The sequence below is a fragment of the Camelus dromedarius genome, chromosome 9 (assembly GCF_036321535.1).
Source record: "Camelus dromedarius isolate mCamDro1 chromosome 9, mCamDro1.pat, whole genome shotgun sequence".
In the NCBI taxonomy this organism is placed as follows: Eukaryota; Metazoa; Chordata; class Mammalia; order Artiodactyla; family Camelidae; genus Camelus; species Camelus dromedarius.
In genome coordinates this window covers 37,007,931-37,031,159 of record NC_087444.1, presented here as the reverse complement: position 1 = coordinate 37,031,159, position 23,229 = coordinate 37,007,931, and the positions used below count along the sequence as shown (strand labels likewise).

Sequence of the window (23,229 nt, the reverse complement as noted above, 5' to 3'; positions counted from 1 at the left end):
GCGATGCTGACAGCCCGCCCTCCCCACCACCACCTGCCGCACCTTGGGGCGGGGCAGGGCCGCCTCTGCGGGGCGGGGCAGGGCAGGCGCCGTCCAACCCTACCCTCCTACCCCGGACTCCAACCCGGAACTAGCCTCTGCTCCGGCTCCCTTGGGAAGGCCGCGGCGCCTTGTCAGGAGTGGGAACCTGGGCTTTGAGCGCGGGCCACAGGAACCAAACCTCGGACAGAGGAACACCTTCGTCTTCAGGGGCCTCAGACCAGGCGTGCCCTCCGCGGGAAGTTGCACGTCTGGAGTACAGAGGCCCTCACCTCTCTGATTGGCATGGCGCCCCCGCGGAATGTGGTGAAGATCGCCGTCCAGATGCGTGACGCCATCCCGCAGCTCATCCAGCTGGACCAGGTCACCTGGCCTCCATTCACCCTACCACCCACCTCCGGGTCGCCCCTTTCCCCTCCAACAGACCACCCTCCCCCTCCCCCAGGCTCCTCCCCACTCCCTCCCTGTTGAGTGACCGCTCCACTTGCAGGCAAAACCCCTGGCTGCTGTGCTGAAGGAGGTGTGCGACGCGTGAGTGTGGCCTCCCAGGCGCGGGGGTGGGGGTGGTGGGTGGAATGGGGGCAGGAGGGAGAAGATCCCCCCCCAACCAGCTCACTGAGTCTCTGCTGCCCACAGGTGGAGCCTGCTTCACTCTGAGCGCTATGCCCTCCAGTTTGCTGATGGGCATAGGAGATACATCACTGAGAATGTGAGTCCCCTCTCCTCCTTGGCCCCATATTCCACCGTATGACCCCTTCTAACCCACCTGGCCCTGACTCCTCAGACTCATCATCCCACTGTCTGGAACCTGATCTTTCTTTTACTGACTCCCAAATCTTCCCTGGTTGACAACCCAATTAACCAATCCTCAGAGCTCTTCCTGACTTCTCTCCATTTTTGGCCACCTTTTCCAGAACCGCATGGAGATCAAGAATGGCAGCATCTTGTGCCTCAGCACTGCTCCAGTAATGCTCCCCCCACCGACCCTGCCCTCACTCCCTTCCCCTCTCCTCTTTTCTGCCCACCTGCGCCTCTGCCCCAGGTCTGGAGGCCCCAGCCCCAGCTCCAGGCCAGCAGTGCCCCACCTAGTGGACACATTTCCAGTCCCCACTCCTTACCTCCTCACCTCTGCTCTTGCTCCCAATCCTGCCAGGACCTTGAGGCTGAGCGGCTGTTGGGTGGGCTGCAGAGCGAGAGTCGTGAAGGGCGCCGGGAAGCCCTGCGGCACCTCGTCCTGTTGGCCCCAGACATGACCTTTGCCCAGGAGGTTATCAGCCGTGATGGGCTTCAGAGACTAGGCACCATCATTGAGGATGGGGACGAGTGAGCACAGGGCTGTGGTGGGTGGTGGACATGATGGGGCTGGGGGTCCTGGTGTAGCCCTGCTCAGCCTCACATGTCCCTCCAGCCTAGGGGAGGTGCTGGCCCTTGCACTGAGAGCCTTTTTGGAGCTCATGGAGCATGGCGTGGTGTCCTGGGAGACGCTCAGCATCCCCTTTGTTAGGAAGGTGGGTAGGAGTTTCTAGGGGCAGAGGGGTGGTGTCAGGGTCTAACCTTCCATGGTGATGAGGTGGTGACAACTCCTGCTTCTCTTACAGGTGGTGTGCTACGTGAACATGAACCTGATGGATGCATCTGTGCAGCCCTTGGCCCTGGGGTTGCTGGAGAGTGTGACCTTGAGCAGCCCTGCCCTGGGCCAGCTGGTCAAGAGCGAGGTGCCATTGGATAGGCTGCTGGTGCACCTACAGGTGTAAGTGTCTGGGTTGGGATTCAGATGAGGGGAGTGTGGCTGGACCCCAGATGGCTGGTTGAGCCCTCTTCTTGCCCCAGGATGAACCAGCAGCTGCAAACCAAGGCCATGGCACTGCTGACAGCTTTGCTGCAGGGAGCCAGCCCTGCTGAACGTAAGGTAGGTGTCCATCCAGTGGCTGGATGGGGGGCAGGAACTGGTGGGTGCTGTGCTCCACCCTAGGCGTACAGGGTGCATGCTCATGGTGGGGCTAAATCACCTAAGTCCCCCTTCCCACCCACCTCAGCACATGCTTGACTACCTGTGGCAGAGAAACCTTCGCCAGTTCATCTACAAGGTAGGAAGGACCAGACCAGGCAGACCCCTCCCAACTCCTCTCCTCCTGAGCCCACACTCACATCCACGGACTGCCTGTTCTCTAGAACATCATCCACAGTGCAGCGCCACTGGGCGACGAGATGGCTCACCACTTGTACGTACTGCAGGCCCTTACACTTGGGCTGCTGGAACCACGCATGCGCACGCCACTGGACCCCTACAGCCAGGTAGCACAAACCTCTGGGATGCACAAGGCTGGGGATGGCTGGAGCTTGGCTTTGACTCTTCAGTCTTGACACCCCTCCAACAATGACCCCAGGAGCAGCGGGAGCAGCTACAAGCCCTGCGCCAGGCTGCTTTTGAGCCAGAGGGGGAGCCCCTGGGTGCTGGGCTGAGTGCTGACCGTCGTCGTTCCCTCTGTGCCCGCGAGTTCCGCAAACTGGGCTTCTCTGTGAGTGACCCCTACAAAGCTCCACACCCCCACCTCAGCCTGAGACTGCTGTTATTCCAGAGGGCTGGGAGCCCTTCCTGAGTGGCTTGTCCCCCTTCCCCTAGAACAGCAACCCTGCGCAGGACCTGGAGCGCGTGCCCCCTGGCCTGCTGGCCCTGGACAACATGCTCTACTTTTCCAGACATGCACCCAGTGCCTACAGCCGGGTCAGTGACTGGGCGGGGTGGGATATAGCAGGAAGCCACCTAAGCAGGATCTCCATGGGCTGTCATGATTCCTCACCCAATTCTGTGTTCCCATCACCCAGTTTGTGTTGGAGAACAGCAGCCGTGAGGACAAGCATGAGTGCCCCTTTGCCCGGAGCAGCATCCAGCTGACTGTGCTGCTGTGTGAGCTGCTCCGTGTCGGAGAGCCCTGTGAGTGGTGCTCAGGGCACAGCGTGTCTAGGAACGGGGGACGGAAGGGCAGAGAGGGCCAGGGGCTGCACACACTTTCTCCCTGAGCCCCTCCTGCCCCCCCACTCCAGGCTCCGAAACAGCCCAGGACTTTTCACCCATGTTCTTCAGTCAAGACCAGAGCTTCCATGAGCTCTTCTGTGTGAGCATCCAGCTGCTGAATAAGACCTGGAAGGAGATGCGGGCCACTCAGGAGGACTTTGACAAGGTGCGTAGGATGGGAGCAGAGAGCCCTAGGCCAGGGCAGGGGGCTGTTCTGGGTCGAGGCCCAGAGCTCAGGCCTTGAGCTGAGCTTGGGGTGGCCCCAGGTCATGCAAGTGGTGCGGGAGCAGCTGGCCCGCACGCTGGCCCTGAAGCCCAGCTCCCTAGAGCTCTTCCGAACCAAGGTGAACACGCTCACCTATGGGGAGGTGCTGCGGTTGCGGCAGACCGAGCGGCTGCATCAGGAAGGCACACTGGCCCCTCCCATTCTGTGAGTTGGTGGGGATGGGTCCCAATCCTTGCCCCCGCCTTCCCTGCTGCCCCATGGGCCTTGCCCAGGTCAGTCCTGGTCAGTGAGCCCCCTCCTCTCACCCAGGGAGCTGCGGGAGAAGCTGAAGCCAGAGCTCATGGGCCTGATCCGCCAGCAGCGTTTGCTCCGCCTCTGCGAGGGGACACTCTTCCGCAAGATCAGCAGCCGGCGGCGCCAGGGTCATTACGTGGGCAGGGGGGGTAGAGGGAGGCTGGGTTGGGGTCAGGGAGTGTCCCTCTCATCACTCCTTACCTCTGCCCCTTTCTGCCCACAGACAAGCTGTGGTTCTGCTGCCTGTCCCCCAACCACAAGGTGCTGCAGTATGGGGATGTGGAGGAGGGTTCCGGCCCCCCGGTCCCGGAGAGCCTGCCTGAGCAGCGTAAGGAGGGCAGGTTGGGGGTCAGACACCTGCTTTCCCCAGACCACCCCATGTTCCGGGACCGCCTGGGGTTCCAGTGGTCAGCCCAACCATCTTCCTGCAGTCCCCGTGGCCGACATCAGGGCACTACTGACAGGCAAGGACTGCCCCCATGTCCGGGAGAAGGGCTCAGGGAAGCAGAACAAGGTGAGTGCAGTGGGGGCCAGGGGCTCCTTCCCGCCTGCCCCCTGCTCAGTGCTTCTGCCTTCCTTGCTTCCTTAGGACTTTTGTGAGTTAGCTTTCTCAATCAGCTATGACCACGGGGAGGAGGAGGCCTACCTCAACTTCATTGCCCCATCCAAACGGGAGGTGAGTGTCTGGGCAGGTTGAGCAGAGTTGGGCAGATGGGCAGGGGAAGAGACGGGTAGGCCCTCATGGAGCTGGCCCCATCCCCAGTTCCACCTGTGGACAGATGGGCTGAGTGCCCTGCTGGGCAGTCCCATGGGCAGTGAGCAGACACGGCTGGACCTGGAACAGCTGCTGACCATGGAAACCAAGCTGCGGTTGTTGGAACTGGAGAACGTGCCCATCCCTGAGCAGCCACCCCCCATCCCCCCACCCCCCACCAACTTCAACTTCTGCTATGACTGCAGCATTGCTGAACCCTGACAGTGAAGCTGTTCAAGGGCCACAGCTGTTGCTACTGTGGTAGCCACAAAGGGTGGTGGGTGGAGAAGCACAGACACCCTGACCAGCAGATGCTGCAGCAGAAATAAAGCCTGCTTGGCTGTTGGATATGTGTCAAGCCAGCTCTGAACCCTGCAGGCCACACTTGCCTTCAAATATAGCTGGCATAGAAGATGGGGGCATCAGACCAGGGCCGCAGCTTAGGGCCACAAACCTGGGCAGCTACAGTTGAGGGGCGGGTGTTCTGAAAGAGTGGGGACAGGCTGGCCCTCTTACCCTTCCCCAAGATGAGTCCTCAGCTTTCCTCAGTGCTAGCCCTGCAGTCTGGTGGCACCAGCCAAAGTGGGTCTGGGGCTGCCAGTGTCTCTCTATTGTCCTTGGGATAATGGTCATGGTACCATAATTAAACAGAGTTGAGATGGGTTGCAGACATGTTGTGGTTTAGCCCTTCCGACAGAGTGCCTGTGGCTTGCAGGGTTCTCAGTGCTTGGTCCAAGCTGGCATGCTCCCTCGCAAGAGGGTGGGACCACCCCTACCCCCAGTGCCAGCTCTGGCCTGTCCACACGCACCTCCCTGGTCCCTTCTGCTTCATTGTCCCCTTCCTTTCCTCCACTTTTTAAACTCACCTGAGTCTTCCTTGACCTCCTAAGCTAAGTTCATTGCTCCCCTGGGTTCCTAGTCCCAGGAGCTTGTTTCTTTATTTGTGCACACCCTACACACTGCACTGGCCCTGCCTGTTGGCTGATATGCTTCCCCAACTGGCCTTAGGGCTGGGAGAGCTTCAGCAGCTCTGACTCCCCACATAAAGCACAGTGCCTGCAGGTACTCAGGCAGCCCAGTTAGCTGTCCTAGAACTAGTGAACTGATAGATGAACAAAGCATGGGTGGATGCATGGAAGACAGACTGTTTCTCAGAGCTGTTTGAGAAGTCACCAGCACTGTTCAGGAGAATGGACTAGATGTCCTCTAATGACTCTTTCTACCCAGAGATGCTGGCCTCTTTCTTGTTCTTTTCCAGAGGACAGCCTCACTGACTCAGGCATCCTTAGTCACCATGCTCTTGGGGTCTGGCTGGGACAAGTGCACACAGATGTGCCTTTGCTACAGGCCATGTCCTGGGGCTCATGCCGGGGAAAGGCCTCTGGAGTCTCTGGGGAAGAAGCTAAGACCCACTGGGGGCACCTGCAGGGCTTTGGGCCAGGGGTAAGAGGAAGTTGTCTGTCCCTCTGGTGTTTCCTACACATTGTCTGTGGGCTGGGCTGGGCTGTTTCAACTGAGGTGGGGAGGGGAGGGACCCTAGAGTCTGAGAACTTCAAACAAGGAGGTAAGATCTGGAATTTTTTAATCTTGTTGGGCATACAACAAAGACTGCTAAAGCTCAGTGCTGGCAGCGGGCTGGGAGAGCTCCTGTAGGGAACAAGGTGGGCACAGGCCTTAGAGTGAGAAGTGGACAGGGCAAGAGGCAGAAGGTCTGCTCCTCCCCAGCCCACCTGTAACCCTGGCCTCTGAACCCAGCCCTGGACAGGAGAGCAGGAGCTGCCATTTCCAGGGGTCTGTGACCATGACATGTAGCTGGAAAAGGTTCCTGCTGGGCTGTGGGGCAGAGTAGGGCAGGAAGCCCCTTGGGCTGCCCTGGATTAGTCCCACCCCTAGTCCTAGAAAAGGGGAAGGGGCTCTGGGGCATGTAGCAGAAGGAGACAGAAGGCACTGAGTCAAACTCTAGGTCAAGAGGCCAGGGCTGAGGACTCTGGAGGTGACGGAGGCTGAGCTGCAGGGCTGGTTACTGACCTGGCCTCAGAGCGTTAGGGTCAGGTCAGCACCCCCCACGAAGCGGGACTGCACACAGGTCACCTGGGGCAGTTGGGCTTGGAAGCACCTGACAGAAGCCATGCCGATGCCAGGACACATGGCCACATCTAACGTCTGGAGCTGCTTGCACGCCTGCCCAGTGGTTTCCAGTGTTCTGCAGGGAGGCCACTAGATGAGTGCCCAACTCAGCATGGGCCCCAGCCAAACCCCTGCACTGTGGCAACACTGGACACACTCACTGCTCTGTAAGCCGACTGCAGCTGGACAGGTTGAGATGCTGCAGCCTTGGCCAGGAGCTGGCTGCCTGGGCCCAGCCCTTGTCATTGAGGAGGCTGCAGTGACTCAGCGCCAAGCACTCCAGGCTGGGACAACCCCTGGCCACAGCCACCAAGCCCTTGCCTGTAAGTGCGGGCAACAGGCTCAGTGACAACTGCCTCAGCTGGGGGAACTGGAGCACCTGTAAGGATGGGGGTGGGGTGGAGGGTAATGTGCACTGGAGCCCAGGTCTAGGGCCCTTCCAACTTCCTCTGCCCCCAGCCAGAGGAATGGCCAAAGCAGCAGAAGCCCATAAGAAAGGAAGTTTTTCCAAACAAAAAGTGGGTTGGCCCAGGCCCCTGGCTCCAGCCCCCAGCCCCACACCTTGGTCAAACTGGCATCAGTCAGCTTGCTGCAGGCTGTGAGGTCCAACTCCCGCAGGGCCTGCCACGTGAGCAGGGAGGGGTCCTGTGGCTGGGGAGAAGGGTTCTTGGGGCTGGAGGCCTGATGCTCCAGCTCTCGGTGTGGCTGTGGGAAGAAGCCCCTGCCTCAGGTTCCTCCTGAGTTTGACCCTCAAATGTTCCCAGAGAGAGACTTAGGAGGGGTAGGAGGGCAGAGAACGCCCCACCCACCCTGACATCCAGGGTCCCTCACCTGGGCTCTTTCAAAGCCTCCTCACTTAGTTCCCTCAGCCCCAGAAGCCCCCAGTCATGGAGCTCCTTGCACCAGGCCAGACGCAGGACTGAGAGGTGGGTAAGATAGGTGCAGATGGCTTGCATGGTTTGGTTGGTGAGGGCCACACAGGAGGATAAGTCTAGCACCCTAAGGCTTGGGCTCAGCACGGGGATCAGGGAGAACACTGAGGCGTCCTAGGAGGGAAGTAGAAAAGGGAGAGGGCAGTGGAGAGGTGTGCCTGTGTCACCAGGCTTGGCAGGGATCACTAGGAGGGTTCTGCCCAGGGTTCCAGCCCCACAGACAATAGGGAGCTACCACAGGGTCCTTCGAAGGAAGCAACAATGTTCTGGTGCTGGTGAAAGTCAGTGTAGATGGATGAGGTGGGTTCTAGAGATGCAACACCAGGAGAAGGACAAATTGGCTGGGGCAGGAAGGATGCAGGTGAAAATTCCTGTGGTATTCCCCTTGCCTATGCTCCCAGCACCAGTGGCAGACATCTGATCCTAGCTGAGCCAGTCAGACATGCTCCTGCTAGAACTGTGAGGTCACAGACCAGGTAGGGCTGCCACCTGCCAGGAGCAGCTGGGGTTAGGTAGGGGGAGCAGGAATTAAGTGCAGAATAGAGGAAGCTGGTTTGTAGAGAGATGCAGAGACATGAGAATGTGGGGCCCCAGAGAGAGCAGCTAAGAGACACACAGCAGTGAAGCAGTGAAGATGGAATAGGGCAGAGGAAGAGAGGCGCCTGTGGGGAAAAAGGCTGAGATGGTTTTCAGGTTAGGAATGCCCTGGGCACAGTGCTAGACTGAAGGAATAATCAGCTAACGAGGGAGAGACTGACATTGCCAAGACAGGGACACCACCCAGAGGGGCAGGGCTGAGTCCTACTGAAGAAACTGGCTTCAGCCAAGAAATGACCCTTCTGCTCCCACATCACATTCCCTCCCTCGGACCCTGCCAGAGCAACCACTTCGGTGGAACCTCAGTGCCCCTTCCCCGCAGGACTGGGTTCTGTCACCCCTTCTACCAGCCTTCCCGGCTTCCAGAACACCTGCCCCCAGAGCTCCTCCAAAGACTGCAGTGGTCACTAAGCACTTGGCTTGTGAGGTGTGTGCCACCTTGGGGGCTGGACCACCCTGATCTCTTGGACCTCCCTCTACCTGGACCCACCGTCGGGGCTGCAGGGAGGAGTGTTGGCGGCAGCACTGTCTAGGCTCCTTTCCCCTTCCAGACTATGTCCCCAGTTCAGTTCTACTACTACCACTTGGACATGAACACTGGGCACCTCCCTGATGCCACAATCCCAGTCACCCCAGCCCTTAGCCCTGGTGGGGAAGGAACGAAGGGGATGGGATGCTCACCTTGAGTGAGGAGCAGTAGGCCAGGCTGAGGGAGGCCAATGGGGGTGGAGCTCCTTGCACCAAGCCCAGCGCCTGGGCCAGTTCCCGCCCTCTCACCTGGCAGCGCTCGGCCATGTTGAGGCTCTGCAGCTCCCGCAGGCCCCCTAGGGCTGAGCATCCTGCATCTGTGAGCCGCTGCAGTTTCCTCAGGCTCAGGTGCTGCAGGTGCTGCAGGCCTCAGCTCACAGCCAAGAGCACCCCATCAGACAGTTCTGAGCAGCCACTGAGGTCCAAGGAGGTAAGGCCTGGTTGCTGGTAGCAAAGAGCGGCCACAGCCTCTGTGGAGAGGTCCTGGCAGCTGTGCAAGCTCAGCTCCTGCAGCTGCAGCCCGGCCACCTGGCCCAGGGCCTGCAGGGCCTCGGGTGGCAAGCCAGTGCCACTCAGGTCCAGGGCGCACAGCCTACCAGCCCGCTCCTTCACAAATCGCAGCCGGTTGTGAAAGGAGAGTTGGGAGGGGGAGGAGTCCTGGGGGCCGATGGAGCCCCTGGCTGGGCCTTGCTCGAAGGTGAGGTGGCAGTAGGCCAAAGAGAGGCGCTCCAGGCTGGGGGCACAGCTACTGAGACGGTTGAAGCTGAGATCAGCCAGGTCCTGCAGGCTAGCCAGGTTGAACTCACAGAGGCCACTCAGTGCCTGCTGGACCCTCTGTGCTGTCTCAGGCTGAGCTAGCAGCATGCTCGATGTGAAGAGACTGTTGCAGCCACTGAGGTCAAGGATACGCAGGGCCGGGCAGCCCAGGATCAGGGCCACAAAGGGGGCCTCTGTGGGGCTGCCCCCACTGAGGCACAAACTCTGCAGGTGTGGGCCCATGTGGTAGGCAACAGACTTCAGCACCCGGTGTGAAGCCGGCGAGCCATCCAGGATGGTCAGGCTGATGCAGGAGATGCCCCTGAGACCCAGGCTCTTGATGGCCGGAAGGGAGGCAGAGGACACAGGGATGTTGTACCACACGTTGGTCTAAGAAGCAGCATTGGGCCTGGGGTTAGCCCTTTGGCCTCAGAGTGTGCTGGGCATTAGGTCTGGTGGCCATTTGCTGGCTAGAGTTTGAGGGCAGGTCAGAGAAGGGCCCTTCTACAATAGGGACCCACTGTGGTGTGTGGTGTCTTGTGTGGTTGAGAACGTGCTGATGGAAGTGGGAGGTGGGACGAGGTCACACTGGGGCTCAAAAGGGATGACTATGAGGGGAGGGCAGGAAGGTTAGTGATGGATGGGACTGAATGCCTGCCGAGGGAGGGGCTGGGTCAGAGCGGGGACTTGGCATTCTTGCTGGGTATAGGAGGGCTGGAGGGTGGCCTGGAGGAGACCCAGCGAAGCCCCCAGGGAGCAGGAGGACGAAGTGTGCTGGACCCCAAGCTTTGCGACTTTCAGAAGGTGGCCCTGAGACCCGTGGACTCAGCTCCCAATCCAGGGCCTCAGCTTGGCATTAGCCAAGCAACTAGCCTCCCCTACTTTCTCGAGAACATATAAATAGCCCTCAGAACAGCTGAAGGCTGGAAGAAGCAACACAGGTGTCACCAGAATCCTCCGTGGCCAAGGTGCTAGAGATCTGGGGCAGGCAGTGAGGCCTAGGTCCCCTGGTGGCCTCAGTGTCTCAGCCACATGAATGTTTGCAAAAACGGGTTTTGTGTGTAACTGAAAATATGCGCGTGCACGTGCGTGCGAGATGTGCGCATGCGTGGGTGCACGCGCGCTCACGTGTGTGGGCCCTGCGGGCTCTGGAGTTAAAGATGTGTTTGTGTTCCCTGCGGCTCATCTCTGGAGGGTCTGTCTTATCTGTCCAGGTAAAGAGAGAGAAGCATCCACTTTCTGTGAGCAGGAGCTCAGAATAAATCTCAGAGGCAGGGAGGAAGTTGAGCTGGCCCTGCCTTAGAGCAACAGGGGAGTGAGTGTGGGGAGCACACAGTCAGCATGGGGTGGGGCCGATAGGCAAACTCAGGGCTAAGCCACTGTGGGAATAAGCTGGCTTGTGTAGGAGTTTGGGGAACCCCCAGTGAGGGAGATGTTCTCCTAGAACCTTCCCTGATTTTGTGCCAGAGGGAGGCAAAGGAGAGTAGGTAGAGGAAAGGGTGGAACAGGTCTGTGGGGGAAGGGAGAAGAGGGCTTGGCTTCTAAAATCCTGGCCCTGTCTCTCTACCCCTGTCAGATGCCCAGGTTGCAGGCAAGTGGTACGCAAAAGCTCTTGTTTTCACAAGCAAACTCCCCAAAAAACCTGTCTTGTGAGTAACCACAAGGACAAGCTGACATTCCCTGCTTGTTCCCCACAGAATATCATCAAAAGGGAACCACCAGAAAGGCAGAAACGATGCCTGGTTTGCACTCCCGCAAGATACTTATCAACAGAATCCTCCCAAGAAGACACGTGGAACTCATTTCCAGGTGGGGAGAACCTAGCCTGGCTTCTCCAGAGAGAGAAGCAGCTGCTTACAGCTGTCATGACGGGAAGGAGCATGTGGTAAGAGAGGGCTCCTGGCCAATTTCACGGGGATCAGGGGGTCAAACCCGGTTCCCATTTCAGACCTCATGGTCATTATGGATGAGAGGTGCACTCCCACAGACTCCATCGTGGACACTGGGAGACGTGGGGTAGTGAGGACTCTTGAGCACCTGGGTCTGTCTCTGATTGAAGGAGAACTGGGGAAGATCCCAGGGTGTGAGGGTGGGGAGGGTACTGAAAAAATCAGGGAGGAAAGGTTTTAGAAAGGAAAGGTAAAGCATGCTTTCAGCCATTTCAAAGCCCTGCATGACAGATGAGCCAATCTGACGAACAAGTGAACTATGGCTGGGGAGTGCAGAGCAGTGCTGGTTGCCAAGGCAGCACTGCCCCCACCAGTCACATGCCACCCCCACAGGCCCCGCTCCAGCAGCCTTCAGTCTTCCTTCTTTCCCTGTCTTCCTGAGTCTCCGCTGCCAGGAATGTTCTCCCCTCTCCAACTGCCTTCCTGGGAACAAGGCAGACGAACAGCCCAGGGTCTAAATACAGGGCTGGCAGGTGGACACAAAAGCTACCTGAGAAAGGGGCAGGGCCTGGCCTAAAGGACATCTAGCTATGAGTGAGGGTGAGATTTGAGACCACCTCCCTGCTCCCCACCGTTTTCCTTGATGGGGAGGAGGCAGCCTCTAAGCCATCACTCAGGTGGTTTACCCTGGACTCAAATACAGGAGCCCAGGAGCAGCCTGTTAGGGATATTTATCATCTGTGGGGACAGAGCAGCTGGCAGAAGCAGCAGGCTTCTGGGTTCTGGTCTTTGGTTCCACTGTAGACAAGTTCTTCTTCCCAGCCCCCAGGAAGATGCTTCTAGAGGCTCAAGGGAGGCCTGGGTACCTGCTCCAGCTTCCACACAGGGGCCAACTAACACCATCCACACAGGATCCAACTAGCCCCCTGGTCTCCTCCTTTCCCAATGATGACACCTTAAGAGTAAATGGGAAATCATTTGGAAAATGCCCGAAGTCTGCTAAAAGCAACACATGTCCCTTGACTATGAGAGGCCAGGACTCTAATGTCATACCTCCCAAAGTCCAGAGCTGAAACTATAGGCCTGTGTGCAGGCTTGGAAAGCCATCTGATAGAGATATGGCCCTCCTGTCTGCTGGCACAGGTATCTAAAGTTAACACGCATGTTTTCCAGAAGGCCTTTGAGAAAATATAAACCCTGGCAGTATATAGAAGAATCAGACCTCAGGGGTCATTTCCAGAGGCTTTATAGACACCTCAGGTAGAAGTCAGAAGAGGGCAGGAACTGAGTCATCCTGAATTCTCTGCAGTAACCAGTCCAATGGCAGGCAAGCAGGGCGCCCCCAAGAATGGACAGAGCCCGGGTGTATGTCAGGGTGCCACCTTTGTCTACCTTCTTATTTGAGAAAAATTGAAATTAAGTGGGGGCAGGTCAGAGAGAATAAGAATTCACTGAGTCCAGCATCCTAGCCTGGCCTGGTGAGCCACAGGCCCCAGCTTGGCCTTGGTGAGCCAGAATCTTCTGTAGCAACTACTCACCGGGGCATGACCTCCTTATCAACCTGCCCACATAGGGTTCTGCAGATTGCTCTCTGGGACATGGTGGTAGTGTGATGTCAGCAGGTCCCTAGATGCCCAGATGTCTTTGGCCTGGATTCCCAGAGCTCCCAGCCTCAGGGCTGAGTTTTGCAGAGGCAATAAATAGGTCCTTGTCAATGTTCTGTCTGGAGCTCATATTTAGCTGGGGCAGCCCCAGTGTTAAAATGGTAGACTCTACAATCCCAAACTCTGGCCCTGCCTCCTCCTTTTCCTCACTCCCTTACTCCTATTCCAATCTCACCTGAATCCCCAGAGCCTGACTGGCCACTTTGCTTCTTCCACCCTTTCCTTCTTTGCTGGACTCCAGGAGGCCTCTCTCCTCATCACCTCTCCTCAGGGCCCTCGTGGTCCTGCCCCTGTCATGCTGCTATGCCCTTTCTCCTTGCTCCCTGCCCAGCCAGAGATGATGAGACCATTGCCTCCTCTGGGTGTGTGCTGGGGATACAGGATTCTGCCCCAGGAGGCCGTGGTCTCCCCTCTTCCTGCACTGTCAGCACTGGCCTCCCCCCTCCCGCCTCCTCGCCACCTCCCTGCACTCTTCTCGTTCCCCTAAGACTTCTCTTCAGCCCACCATCTTCTCAGCCCCTGATGCTACTGCAGCAACCCCCTCCCCAACTCCAGCCTTCTCAGAGATTACCTGTTCAGTTTCAAAAAGCAACCAAAGTTTTTAGAGGGGGAAGACCCTCCCCTTTCCCTGTTCATATACTCCGGCCCACCCCTGACGGGACCCATCCTAACCTTCTTCTGTCCCCTGCTCTTGGGTTCAAGGTGACCCCCTTCTCCTGGCCTGCTGAGCCTGTTCCCCACCTTCTCCTTTGAGAACCCTTCAGTCTCTGCCTTTCCATGGCAACTTCCTCAGAGTCCATGAACACCCTAGTCTTAACAAAAAGCCCCCCTTGATCCTGCACCCACTCTTCTCACCTCTCACACCCTCCCATCTACTGTCTCACTTCTTGGAAGCATTCAGGTGCCCACACCCACTGTGGCCACTTATTTACCATGGCTTTGCCCACTTACCGTTTCACCACTGTCCCCAACAGAATCACTCATTCTCAGCAACAGCTCCCCTCTGGCAAGATCATCAACATCTGGGGTCTCCTCTGCAGACCTTCCACAAGTGTCCTCTCTGCCATGCCATCAGTCTCCCCCTGATGCTGTCTCCCACCGGGGGTTCTGAGATGCTGCCCTCTTGGCTCTCCTATCTTCTAGCCTGTTCCCCATCAGCCTCTTTCATGGTCACCAAAGAATAGCCCAGTCCATAGACCAGTGAATTCTCCATGGTTTGTTCCACTCCACCACACACACACAGACACACACACACAGACACACACACACACAGACACACACAGAGTTTACCTCCACGTACACCCTGGCAGACTGCATTTCATCCCATCCTAACTAATTTATTTGTGGTCCACATCTTCTTCCTTAGTCGTGGGCCCTGGGAAACAGGCCCTGGTTGACCTCTCTCTAAATACAAGGATGCAGCATGCCCAGATCTGAATTCACTGTCTTATCTCTGGACTCGGGCCCTTCTCCTAAACTCTCCGTGCCCTCTACCAAATCACTTAGTCAGAAATCTGCAAGTTATCCTAGACTCCTCCTCCCTCACATCTGCAGTGACCAAAGTCCCTTCCATTCCTTCTCCTCGATACATTGTAATATGTCTCTCTGCTCCCCCCTCACTATTCTGCCTTAGTCCTGCCTTTATTATCTGTCAGAAATATATTACAGCAGTTTCCTCCTGATCAGGGTCCTGGCCTCCAGTCTCTCTGGCTCCAGTCTTATCCTTGGTATTGTCACCAGGGTGATCCTCACCAGAGGCAAACTGACCATGCTTTTCAGGGCCTTTGTTGGTTTGCACTGCACAGGATAGAGACTGAGCTTCCTGGCTAGCACTCAAGCCCTTCTATGTCAGACCCCTGCCTACTTCTTCAGTCCCAGCTCTCGCACACCTGCTCCCCACGCCATCTCTGGGAATGCCAACTTCTGACCATTGTCTCATGCTCCAGTGCCTCGATTCAGCTGTTTTATCCTGTTTTTCTTGGGGGCTGGGTCCTGACCCCTCACCTACTCCTATTTGTCTGTTTAGCAAATATTTATTCCCTGCTTGAGATTCAGCCCAGGCATCCCCTTCTCCATGAAGTCCTGTCTGAATCTTCTCTGCATCCCTGGTGTGCCTCATAAGAGTTTGAGTGCAGCACCCTAGCCCCTCCTTTTGACTTGTGCTGTCTCCCTCTCACTACCAACTTCTGAGTGCTGTGTCCACCCCAGCCTTGCACCCCCAGGGCCCAGCACAGTGCTGGGCACAGACAGGCAGCGTCACCATGAGCGAGTGAGGCCTCTTTGTGTGTCTCTGGTAACTTTCTGTCTTTCTTCTGCAGTGTGAATATTCCAAGCCTCTCTGCTGAGGCCCTGGCCTCTACCTCTCTACTTACTCCCCTAAGATAATTTGGCCTCAAAATTCAACAAGCAAAAAGCCCTCTAGCCTTTAAGGAACTTCCTCAGCAAATGGCTTCACATGGCCAACCCTACCCCTCTGATTCCTAAGAGGTGACATCCTCTCCATCTTACCCAAGACTGAGCTTTGAACGCTGAAGCTTGTCTCTGCGGCCACCTCAGGTGTCCACCATTCCTGACCTCTCTCCTCCCTATATTCACCCATCGTCTAGTGACTCCTTCAGCACATAAACACAGTAGAGACCTCTCCCAGTGAAAATCCTTTTATCAGTCCCACCTCAACCTCTCATTACATTCTATTTATTTCCTTTCTTCCATGGGGAAATTTCTTGCAAATGAAGTCCCTCTCTACACTGAATTTCTTCTCATTCACTCCTCAGCCCAGCTGGCTTTTTCTGCCCAGATACTAAATGTTGCTGAAGCTGTTGGTGACCTCCCTGGATGTCAAACACCATGGACACTATCTGTTATTTTCTGGATTCTTTGTGGGATTTGACACTGTTGACATCCACTCAATACTTGAAATGCTCTTCACCGTTGACTTTTGTGCTCTCTTCCTTCTAGGATCTCCTCAGCCCCCTCTGTAGGCCCCTCCTCCTTTCCACATCTTTGGACTGGTGTCCTCCCTGGGGCATTCTCTGTGGCCAGCTCTTCACGGCTCTTCATGGCCTCCATGGGGAAGTGACTTAGATCCATGCCTTCAACTTCCACCTATTCTTTAATGACAGTCACATCTATATTTATTACCCAAACCTTTCTCTTGAATTCCTCTCCCAGAAATCCAACTACCAACTGGACTCGCCATTTAGATGTCTCATACTTCATATTTTCAACAAGCCAAATCAAATTCCTTTAGACACAAAGCTCAATGACACTGGATACATAACTTGACAAAAGGCCCTACTTATACACATACACACACTTAATATATGAGGAGACTTCCAACTCAGAAGGGAAAGGGAAGATTATACATAAATGGCACTTGGGCTATTTGAAAACTAAACAGTTTAGCTTTTTACCTTAGAGCATATATCAAAATAAATTTCACCAATAAAAAATTAATATAAAAATTTAAACCAAAAAACAGAAGAAATAATTTTGCTGTGAACCTAAAACTGCTCAAAGAAATAAATTCTAATTAAAAAAGGAAAATATGCATGTGTGTGTATATATATATATACATATATATATATATATATATACACATATCAGATCTCTGAAGAGACAAGGGATCTCTAAGTTAAAAAGCAGTGGAAGAACCAGAGGGGATAGCTCAGTGGTAGATCACATGCCTAGCATGATGTCCTGGGTTCAACCCCAGCACCTCCATTAAATAAATAAATCTAATTATTTACCCCCTACCAAAAAAAAAAAAAAAGCAATGGAAGAAATAAGAAAGAAAAGGATGTTCAGAATCAACAATCTAGCAATTTAACCTCTGAATCTCATAAACAAACAGATAGCTACAAATCAAATTAAAAGACAAACATACTGGGACTGTATTTCAATAAATAGGTAAAAGAAATTAATCTCTTTAATGTATAAAAAGTTCATACAAATGGATAAGAAAAATACTAAGACCCCAATAGTTAAATGGACAAAGAACACAAACAAAAGAGGGAAATATAAATGGTAGGCTAATGAGAAAACTGTTCAACCTCAGTTATAATCAAAGTCAAAATTAAAGAGCCATCACTGCTCCCCTTTCAGAGCAGCTCAGCTGTCATTCACCTCCTAGTGGGCTGTCTCCCTACGCTCCGACTTGCCCTCTCCAGTCCACGCTGCACTGAAGATAGAGTTCTAAGACACAAGTGACCCCATGGCACTCTCCATGGTAACATTCCTTTAAAGGCCCCATGATGGGAATCAGGAGAAAGCCCCAGCAATGCTGCTGGCGGGGCACATCTGCCAACTTGCTATCTGACCTCTTTCTCCTGGCACTTCATCCACGCACATCTAAGTTCTAGTCATAGGGAACTTGGCTGGTTGTTTCCAGAACTATTTTACACCTTAGTGCCTTCACCTGTGCTGTTATTAGTCCTGGAAGACCAACCTTTTTCCTCATCCTGTGCCTTCAGGAAGCCTTCCCTGGTGCTGCCAGTCTCCTTCCGATGTTCTTCTTCCAAATGTCCCCACTGCACCCTTCATTCCAGTGTGAGCATTGAGCACACGATGTATGATCACTCACATATTTATCTTTCTCCTGCACTGGACTATGAGCTCCTTAGAGGAAAGGATATGTTTTATTCATCTGTAGAGTCCCAGAACTGTACCCAGAGCCAAGTATATATGAATATATACACAGGGATGAATGGATGGATGATGTATGAGCAGGGTCATGAGCAAGCTGAAGTGAGACAACTGAGAATGGGCCAAGTGAGGGTGGGTGCCTTACCTCCCGAAAGGCATTCTGGGCTGCACAGTACCAAGCCTGACTCACGAGGGAGGCCTCTTTCTGATCTGACAGAGGCAGGAAGCTCAGAATATATGTGAGTATCTGAGGGAAAAAGACAGGGCATTGGGGGCTGTTAGAGCTGGGGGCCTGTGGAACCTTCTCCAGCTGATAACACAGTAGGTCAGAGGGGTTAAGAGCACTGGCTTCTAGTTCATCTTGGATCCTAAGCTTCATGGAGTCTTCACTTCCCGTCTCTAGCCTCCAGGTGAAATCTTTCCTGAGCACTGTCTGGATCCAGGCTTGTACTGACTGATAAAAATCAAACCTCCTGCTCAATTTGATATAAAAACAGCCCGGGCATTGGGACCAGGTAAACCTAGTTCAAATCCTTATTCTGTCAACTGACCTCTCTGAGCCTTGTTTTCCTTGTCTGTAAAATGGCAATTGTAGTGAGGTTTAAATGGGTTATTCTGACAATTAAATAACATGGTAGAGTGTCTTGAGTAGGATCTAGAACATAGTAAGTCAGGTGCTCCTTCTATGATCTTTAGGAAGCTACAATGGGACTGTAATCTTTTCCCACCTTCTTCACTGCCAACTCACCTTCTCAGCTGGCTGTTAAGATATGATCTCAGCCAAACCCAGTCTGGGAGGCTTTGGCCCTCACTCCACCTAAGCTCCATGAGACTGGGGGTGGATGGGGGTTGGAGGCCCTAGTAGGGACTAGGGAATGGAGTTGCCTGTGAGACCAGGAATGATCTGATATTAACTATGTTTTTTTTTTTTCTGGAATCTTCCCTCCTTGATGCCTGTGTCACTGTGTTTTCTAGGGTTCGACTCACCCCTCCATTTACCCTGTTTCTGGATTCTTCTGTGGCTCCCAGGGCTCAAACCTGGATTTTTCAATCTGTTTACTTTCTAGGACAGTAAATTCATTTGCATGGCTTTAACAGTTACCTCTGTAGAAATAACCAACAATTCAATATCGCCATATTGTTTTATCATACATGTGCTAGTCTAGTATTTGCCAACTGTCCACAGGATCCTTCATCCAAATGTTTTACCCTCACCTTCATCTCAACCTCAGTCCAAAGCAGCCCCTCCTCCCAGCTTTCCAGCCCCTGAGCTTCAGTGCCAACAGTGCATCTCGCCTAAAGATTCTGTCCCTTGCTCTCAGACACAGGTGTAAGGCATAGGCTTTAGGCCAGGCTAACTTAGACTCATTCAAATCTCAGCTCTACTACTTCCCAGCTGTGTGACCTGTGTCACCTCAGACAGGGTACCTGACCACTTTGAACATCAGTTTGCACACCTGTAAAATATGTGTGTATATATATTATATTGTATATAATATATATGTAATAGATATGATATATACGTGTATATTTAATAGACATGATATGCTTGACATGTAGTAGATGTTCCCGTAAGTGGTTGCTAGGTTGCTGTTAATAATATTTCTACCTTTGAAACCTTACCACTTAGTAGCCCAGATCTTCATCACCCCAGACCTGAATTCTTTCCACAATCTCCCTGCCTCCAGGCTCAGCCTTACTAACCATTCTGCACACTGCAACATGGTTAATTTCCCTAAAAGACAGCTTTCAGTCTCAGTGCACTCCTAATGAAAACCATCAGGGTTCCCCAGTACCCTCAAGACAAAATCTTTGCTCCCAGGTCAGCACTGCCAGGTCTCCATGTCTGATTGTACCCTCGATCCCAGAGCTTCCACAAGACAGTCTCCTCACTGTCCTACAAACACAGCACGTCTGTTTCCTTTTGCCTATGTGGACCTTTTTCCTGGAATGCCTTTCTTTAATCTTGACCTCACCAGTCCATTCTCATCTCTTCTTCCCTTCTCTGATCCCTAGTACACAGAAGGTACTCAGCCAATACTTACTGGATCGAATTAATGATGGACAGTCCTTTAGCTCTACTTTCACCAAAGTCCTCTATTTCTATTTTCACCAAAGCTTTGCACAAGGAAGTAGTCAGAAGATAAAGAAGATCATTACTGAGAGGAGAATGACTGAGGAGAACAGCCTCTAGACCAGGGAGGCTAGGCATGGGGAAGAGAACACAGATGGCGACTGAGACTGACCAAGCCTCTATCCCCAGGGGAAGGTAGGAAAACCTGTCTGAGCAGAGATAAGATAGTGGCCATCCTGTCTTCTGGGGCTCAGCAGCTAACCAAAGGAGCAAAGGGAGGGCATAAACCTGTCCTCACTGAGGGAAGAAAACATGATTCTTTGAGCTGAGAAGTGGGGAGGCCTTTCTAGAGGACCAGAACAGGCAGTGATGAGGATGGAGTGGCCATCCCATGAACCCCATCCCAAAGAGCTATTGGAGATATGACTGGTCATCTCAGATCTATGAAGATGGAACAGATATCCTCTGGGACCAAAGAGGGAAAGGATGCCATCGCAGGGGGTTCATCCAAGTGGGAGCAGTGCTGTTTTTGCTAAAGGGAAGGAGCACTATTCCAAGAGCCAATAGGGAAAGGGTGACCTGTCTCCCATGGGCAGTGGGAGAGGGCTGCCAACTCTGTGGGCAAAAGGGATGGAGAGGCCATCTCAAGAGGCCACTGGGGACAAAACCTGTTATCTCTCTCTGGCCAATGGTGGCAGAGAGGTCTTGCCCCAGGCTAAGGAGAGGGAGCAAGCACCCCATGGGAGATAAGGTGGTAGGCCCCATCATCAGGGGCCAAGGGAATGGGGAGCAGGCTTGTCTTTGGTGAAGGAACCCAGAGATCATGCCTGGAGTTGATGGGAGGGGGATGTCTGTCTCCCACCGCCAGGGGAGGGGGCAGCCTCTCTCGGGAAAGGAATGGAACGACCATCCCAAGGGGCCAGTAAGGGTAAGATCGGTTACCCTGCGGAGATGATGGGATGGAGCGGGGGGAGGGGCGGCCATCTCAAGAGAAGGGGGCTAGGCAGAGGCCCTGTTCTCGCTGAGGTGACAGAGCAACCATCTCTTGGGGCCAATGGGGAAGGAGAGGATGGTCCCCCAAGCTAAGGGGATGGAGTGGCCCAAAAGTGGGGCCATTACCCATAGCCTGCAGGTCCTGGGGTCTCCCGGGCGGGTGGTTTCCGCCAGATGGGCGAGGCCGGGCGAGCTGTCTGACAGCCCCTCCCCACAGCCCGGGACCCCGAGGTTGGGCCTGTCCCGAGCTAGGCCTGAGGGCGACCTCCTCTCACCTCCAGGGGCAGCGACTCCGCCATCGCATCCCTGCCGCCTCCGCCCCCGCGCAAAGCTTTCTGGGAAGTGTAGTCCCACCGATCCTGGTAGGCGGAGCTTGGGAAGGAAGTGAACCCTTCATTTCCGTCCCAGTTGCTGACGATTTGGGTCTGCACCGGAAGTGTCTGTGCTGCCGATGTGGTACCTAACTGACTGCGGTTTCGGTCGCTCTCCCTTCTTTCCTCGGCTGGGTATTTGAGTCGCATCATGGCGGTAAGGAGGTTGGGTAGGGCGGGTAGGGCGGAGTCCGCATCGGCAAAGAGCTCCCGGGGCCGGGAGACTGAAAACAGAGGAAGGACATCAAGGAAAGTGGGTCTGCCGGAGAGGGGTGCCATCCAGTGGCCGGACCGTACTAGAGCTAGGTGGGGAGTGGAGAGGCGTAGCTGGAGAGCTGGTGCTGGAGAAGGGTGGGCGTCAGTGTCAGTACCAGGACTGGGCGGAGATCTGAGGAGCCTGAGGGGCGCTGGGCGACAGTACCAGACAGTGTAAGGGATAGCCAGAGATCTGAGGAGCCTGAGGTGGGGTAGGCGTCAGCGCAGATCTGGTCTACTCTGACAGAGACCAGAAAGGATTACCATTCAGCCCCACTCAGGAATCCCCTCGAAGGGCTTGTTAGCCCCAAACTGGACCTTATTAGAGGATCCAGGAGATAATCAGCCTAATGTTGGATTGTTCACAGCCTGAGCAGGAGGCAGTCATTTCTGTGCTAGAAAGATGGTGTCGGCCCTAAGCAGGTTGGATTGGAGGAGGGGTGGACATCCCAAGAACTGTGCTAGGTCTGAGTGCCACGGGGACCTGGCTAAGGTACAGTTGGAACTCTAGCTAACCAGAATGGTAGGGAGGATAAGGAAGACCCTGGCTAAGGAGGGTTCTGACAGCATCTCACCATCTCTCTGCAGCCCAAGGGCAAAGTGGGCACGAGAGGGAAGAAGCAGATATTTGAAGAGAACAAAGAGACCCTGAAGTTCTACTTGCGGATCATACTGGGGGCCAATGTAAGTGCCTGCCTCCTTGCTTCTCTCCCCACCCAAGGCCCCCCAGTTCTCAGCTCTGGTAGGGTGGAGTTGTGGTGGTATGTGATAGCCACGGCTTCAGAAGAAAACTCCAATTAAAAAGAAATGAGAAAGGATCCTGGCAGAGAAAGTGCTGAATAGTCAAAACCCTTCCCATCCCAAATATAGAGGGGCTTCTTTCTTGGCTTAACGTGTCAGAGGGGAGTCTGGATACTCAGGGAGCAGACCCCTTCTTCCCCCAACTCTATATAAGAAACAACTTGTCTTTCCATAGCCTGATCTAATATCTTGGTCAGAGTTGAAGAAGTCCCATGGTTTAGTAAGCCTTTGATCCCAGCCTGATTCTGTGTCTGCTTACAGGCTATTTACTGTCTTGTGACCCTGGTCTTCTTCTACTCATCTGCTTCATTTTGGGCCTGGGTAAGTGTCCCCAATCCTGGGAAGTGGATAAGCACAGGGTCAGTAACTGGCCTTTGACACCCCCATTCTTGGTCTGCAGATGGCCCTGGCCTTTAGTCTGGCAGTTTATGGGGCCAGCTACCACTCTATGAGCTCAATGGCAAGGGCAGCCTTCTCTGAGGATGGGGCCCTGATGGATGGTGGAATGGATCTCAACATGGAGCAGGGCATGGCAGAGTGAGTGTCCCCCGCTGCCAGCCCAGGTGAGCGGCCCCAGGGCTGGGGTGCTGGGGCCCAGATAGCCCAATACCCACAGTTGCCTGCAACTTGAAGAGGGTGGAAAAGAGTTGAACGGGGGCCTGTCTACTATTTTTGGCCCCTGCAGCCTCCCTTCTATCCATAGGCACCTTAAGGATGTGATCCTACTGACAGCCATCGTGCAGGTGCTCAGCTGCTTCTCCCTCTACATCTGGTCCTTCTGGCTTCTGGTATGTGGGTTGTGGGCCTCCCAAGGAGGAGCTGGGGCATCTAACCCTTCTCTTCTTTCATTTCCTGCACCTGGCTTCAGGCTACCCTTTTCTCTCCTAGGCGCCAGGCAGAGCCCTTTACCTCCTGTGGGTGAATGTACTGGGCCCTTGGTTCACAGCAGACAGTGGCGCCCCAGTGCCAGAGCACAACGAGAAACGGCAGCGCCGACAGGAGCGGCGGCAGATGAAGCGTTTATAGCCACTGACATTGTGGCCACAGGCTTCTGGGCCCTGGGTGGCTCTATCAGGCTGCATGGCCCCCATGTCAGGAGCAATGAGGGCTTAGTCCAGGGGCTAAAAGCAATCTAAAGTATAGGATTGTTGAATAAATGGCTCAGAATGTGGCTAATGGCTGTGTGGGTGATAATGAGAGAGAGGTGGGGAGAGCCAGTCCTTGGTATTTTCCTTCTGCTACAGACCCAGCGTGGTGGGTACCTTGAAG

The 23,229-nt window shown here is 54.5% G+C and overlaps 3 protein-coding genes across 8 annotated transcripts; 2 read left to right on the top strand and 1 right to left on the bottom strand.

Annotated features, from left to right (window-relative positions):
* Positions 1 to 29: 29 nt before the first annotated feature.
* On the top strand, positions 30 to 20,944 carry ELMO3 (engulfment and cell motility 3). 5 transcript variants are annotated; one of them, XR_010382286.1, is made up of 23 exons: positions 30 to 402; positions 530 to 570; positions 676 to 748; positions 954 to 1,004; positions 1,193 to 1,362; positions 1,448 to 1,547; positions 1,638 to 1,789; positions 1,870 to 1,948; positions 2,076 to 2,126; positions 2,212 to 2,334; positions 2,427 to 2,558; positions 2,663 to 2,764; positions 2,866 to 2,974; positions 3,085 to 3,221; positions 3,322 to 3,485; positions 3,591 to 3,703; positions 3,799 to 3,903; positions 4,007 to 4,089; positions 4,165 to 4,251; positions 10,967 to 11,154; positions 17,870 to 17,981; positions 19,585 to 19,735; positions 20,815 to 20,944. XR_010382286.1 is itself a non-coding variant. In XM_031458280.2 (20 exons), exons 1-20 carry the CDS (start codon positions 325 to 327, stop codon positions 4,361 to 4,363), a joined length of 1,959 nt encoding a protein of 652 aa, XP_031314140.1. In that variant the 5' UTR covers positions 30 to 324; the 3' UTR covers positions 4,364 to 4,677. The 5 variants fall into 5 exon arrangements, 2 of the variants coding, with proteins under 2 accessions (XP_031314140.1, XP_010977603.2); XR_004138897.2 differs by having other exon boundaries at positions 19,585 to 20,822; XR_010382287.1 differs by lacking the exon at positions 954 to 1,004 and having other exon boundaries at positions 19,585 to 20,822.
* LOC105088451 (Leucine-rich repeat-containing protein 29) lies at positions 5,895 to 20,851 on the bottom strand. The gene is given in 6 exon segments (XM_031458282.2): positions 5,895 to 6,532; positions 6,618 to 6,835; positions 7,018 to 7,161; positions 8,667 to 8,957; positions 17,612 to 17,713; positions 20,809 to 20,851. Coding segments are annotated over 6 exon segments (948 nt in total). The 5' UTR covers positions 20,833 to 20,851; the 3' UTR covers positions 5,895 to 6,363.
* On the top strand, positions 20,924 to 23,131 carry TMEM208 (transmembrane protein 208). 2 transcript variants are annotated; one of them, XM_010979300.3, is made up of 6 exons: positions 20,924 to 21,061; positions 21,748 to 21,843; positions 22,222 to 22,281; positions 22,361 to 22,497; positions 22,664 to 22,748; positions 22,849 to 23,131. In XM_010979300.3, the coding sequence occupies exons 1-6, from the start codon at positions 21,056 to 21,058 to the stop codon at positions 22,984 to 22,986; spliced, it is 522 nt and encodes a 173-aa protein (XP_010977602.1). In that variant the 5' UTR covers positions 20,924 to 21,055; the 3' UTR covers positions 22,987 to 23,131. The 2 variants fall into 2 exon arrangements, with proteins under 2 accessions (XP_010977602.1, XP_010977601.1); XM_010979299.3 differs by lacking the exon at positions 20,924 to 21,061 and adding an exon at positions 21,099 to 21,652.
* Positions 23,132 to 23,229: the final 98 nt, after the last annotated feature.

What these genes read in the sequence shown, in the direction of transcription:
- TMEM208 (XM_010979299.3), top strand. Translation starts at nt 21,563, where the DNA reads ATGGTGTCGGCCCTAAGCAGGTTGGATTGGAGGAGGGGTGGACATCCC. An exon ending in GCCACGGGGACCTGGCTAAG is followed by an intron (nt 21,653 to 21,747) that starts GTACAGTTGGAA and finishes ATCTCTCTGCAG; the next exon opens with CCCAAGGGCAAAGTGGGCAC. An exon ending in CTGCTTCATTTTGGGCCTGG is followed by an intron (nt 22,282 to 22,360) that starts GTAAGTGTCCCC and finishes CTTGGTCTGCAG; the next exon opens with ATGGCCCTGGCCTTTAGTCT.
- ELMO3 (XM_010979301.3), top strand. Translation starts at nt 325, where the DNA reads ATGGCGCCCCCGCGGAATGTGGTGAAGATCGCCGTCCAGATGCGTGAC. An exon ending in CTGCTGGTGCACCTACAGGT is followed by an intron (nt 1,790 to 1,869) that starts GTAAGTGTCTGG and finishes TTCTTGCCCCAG; the next exon opens with GATGAACCAGCAGCTGCAAA. An exon ending in CACTGGACCCCTACAGCCAG is followed by an intron (nt 2,335 to 2,426) that starts GTAGCACAAACC and finishes CAATGACCCCAG; the next exon opens with GAGCAGCGGGAGCAGCTACA.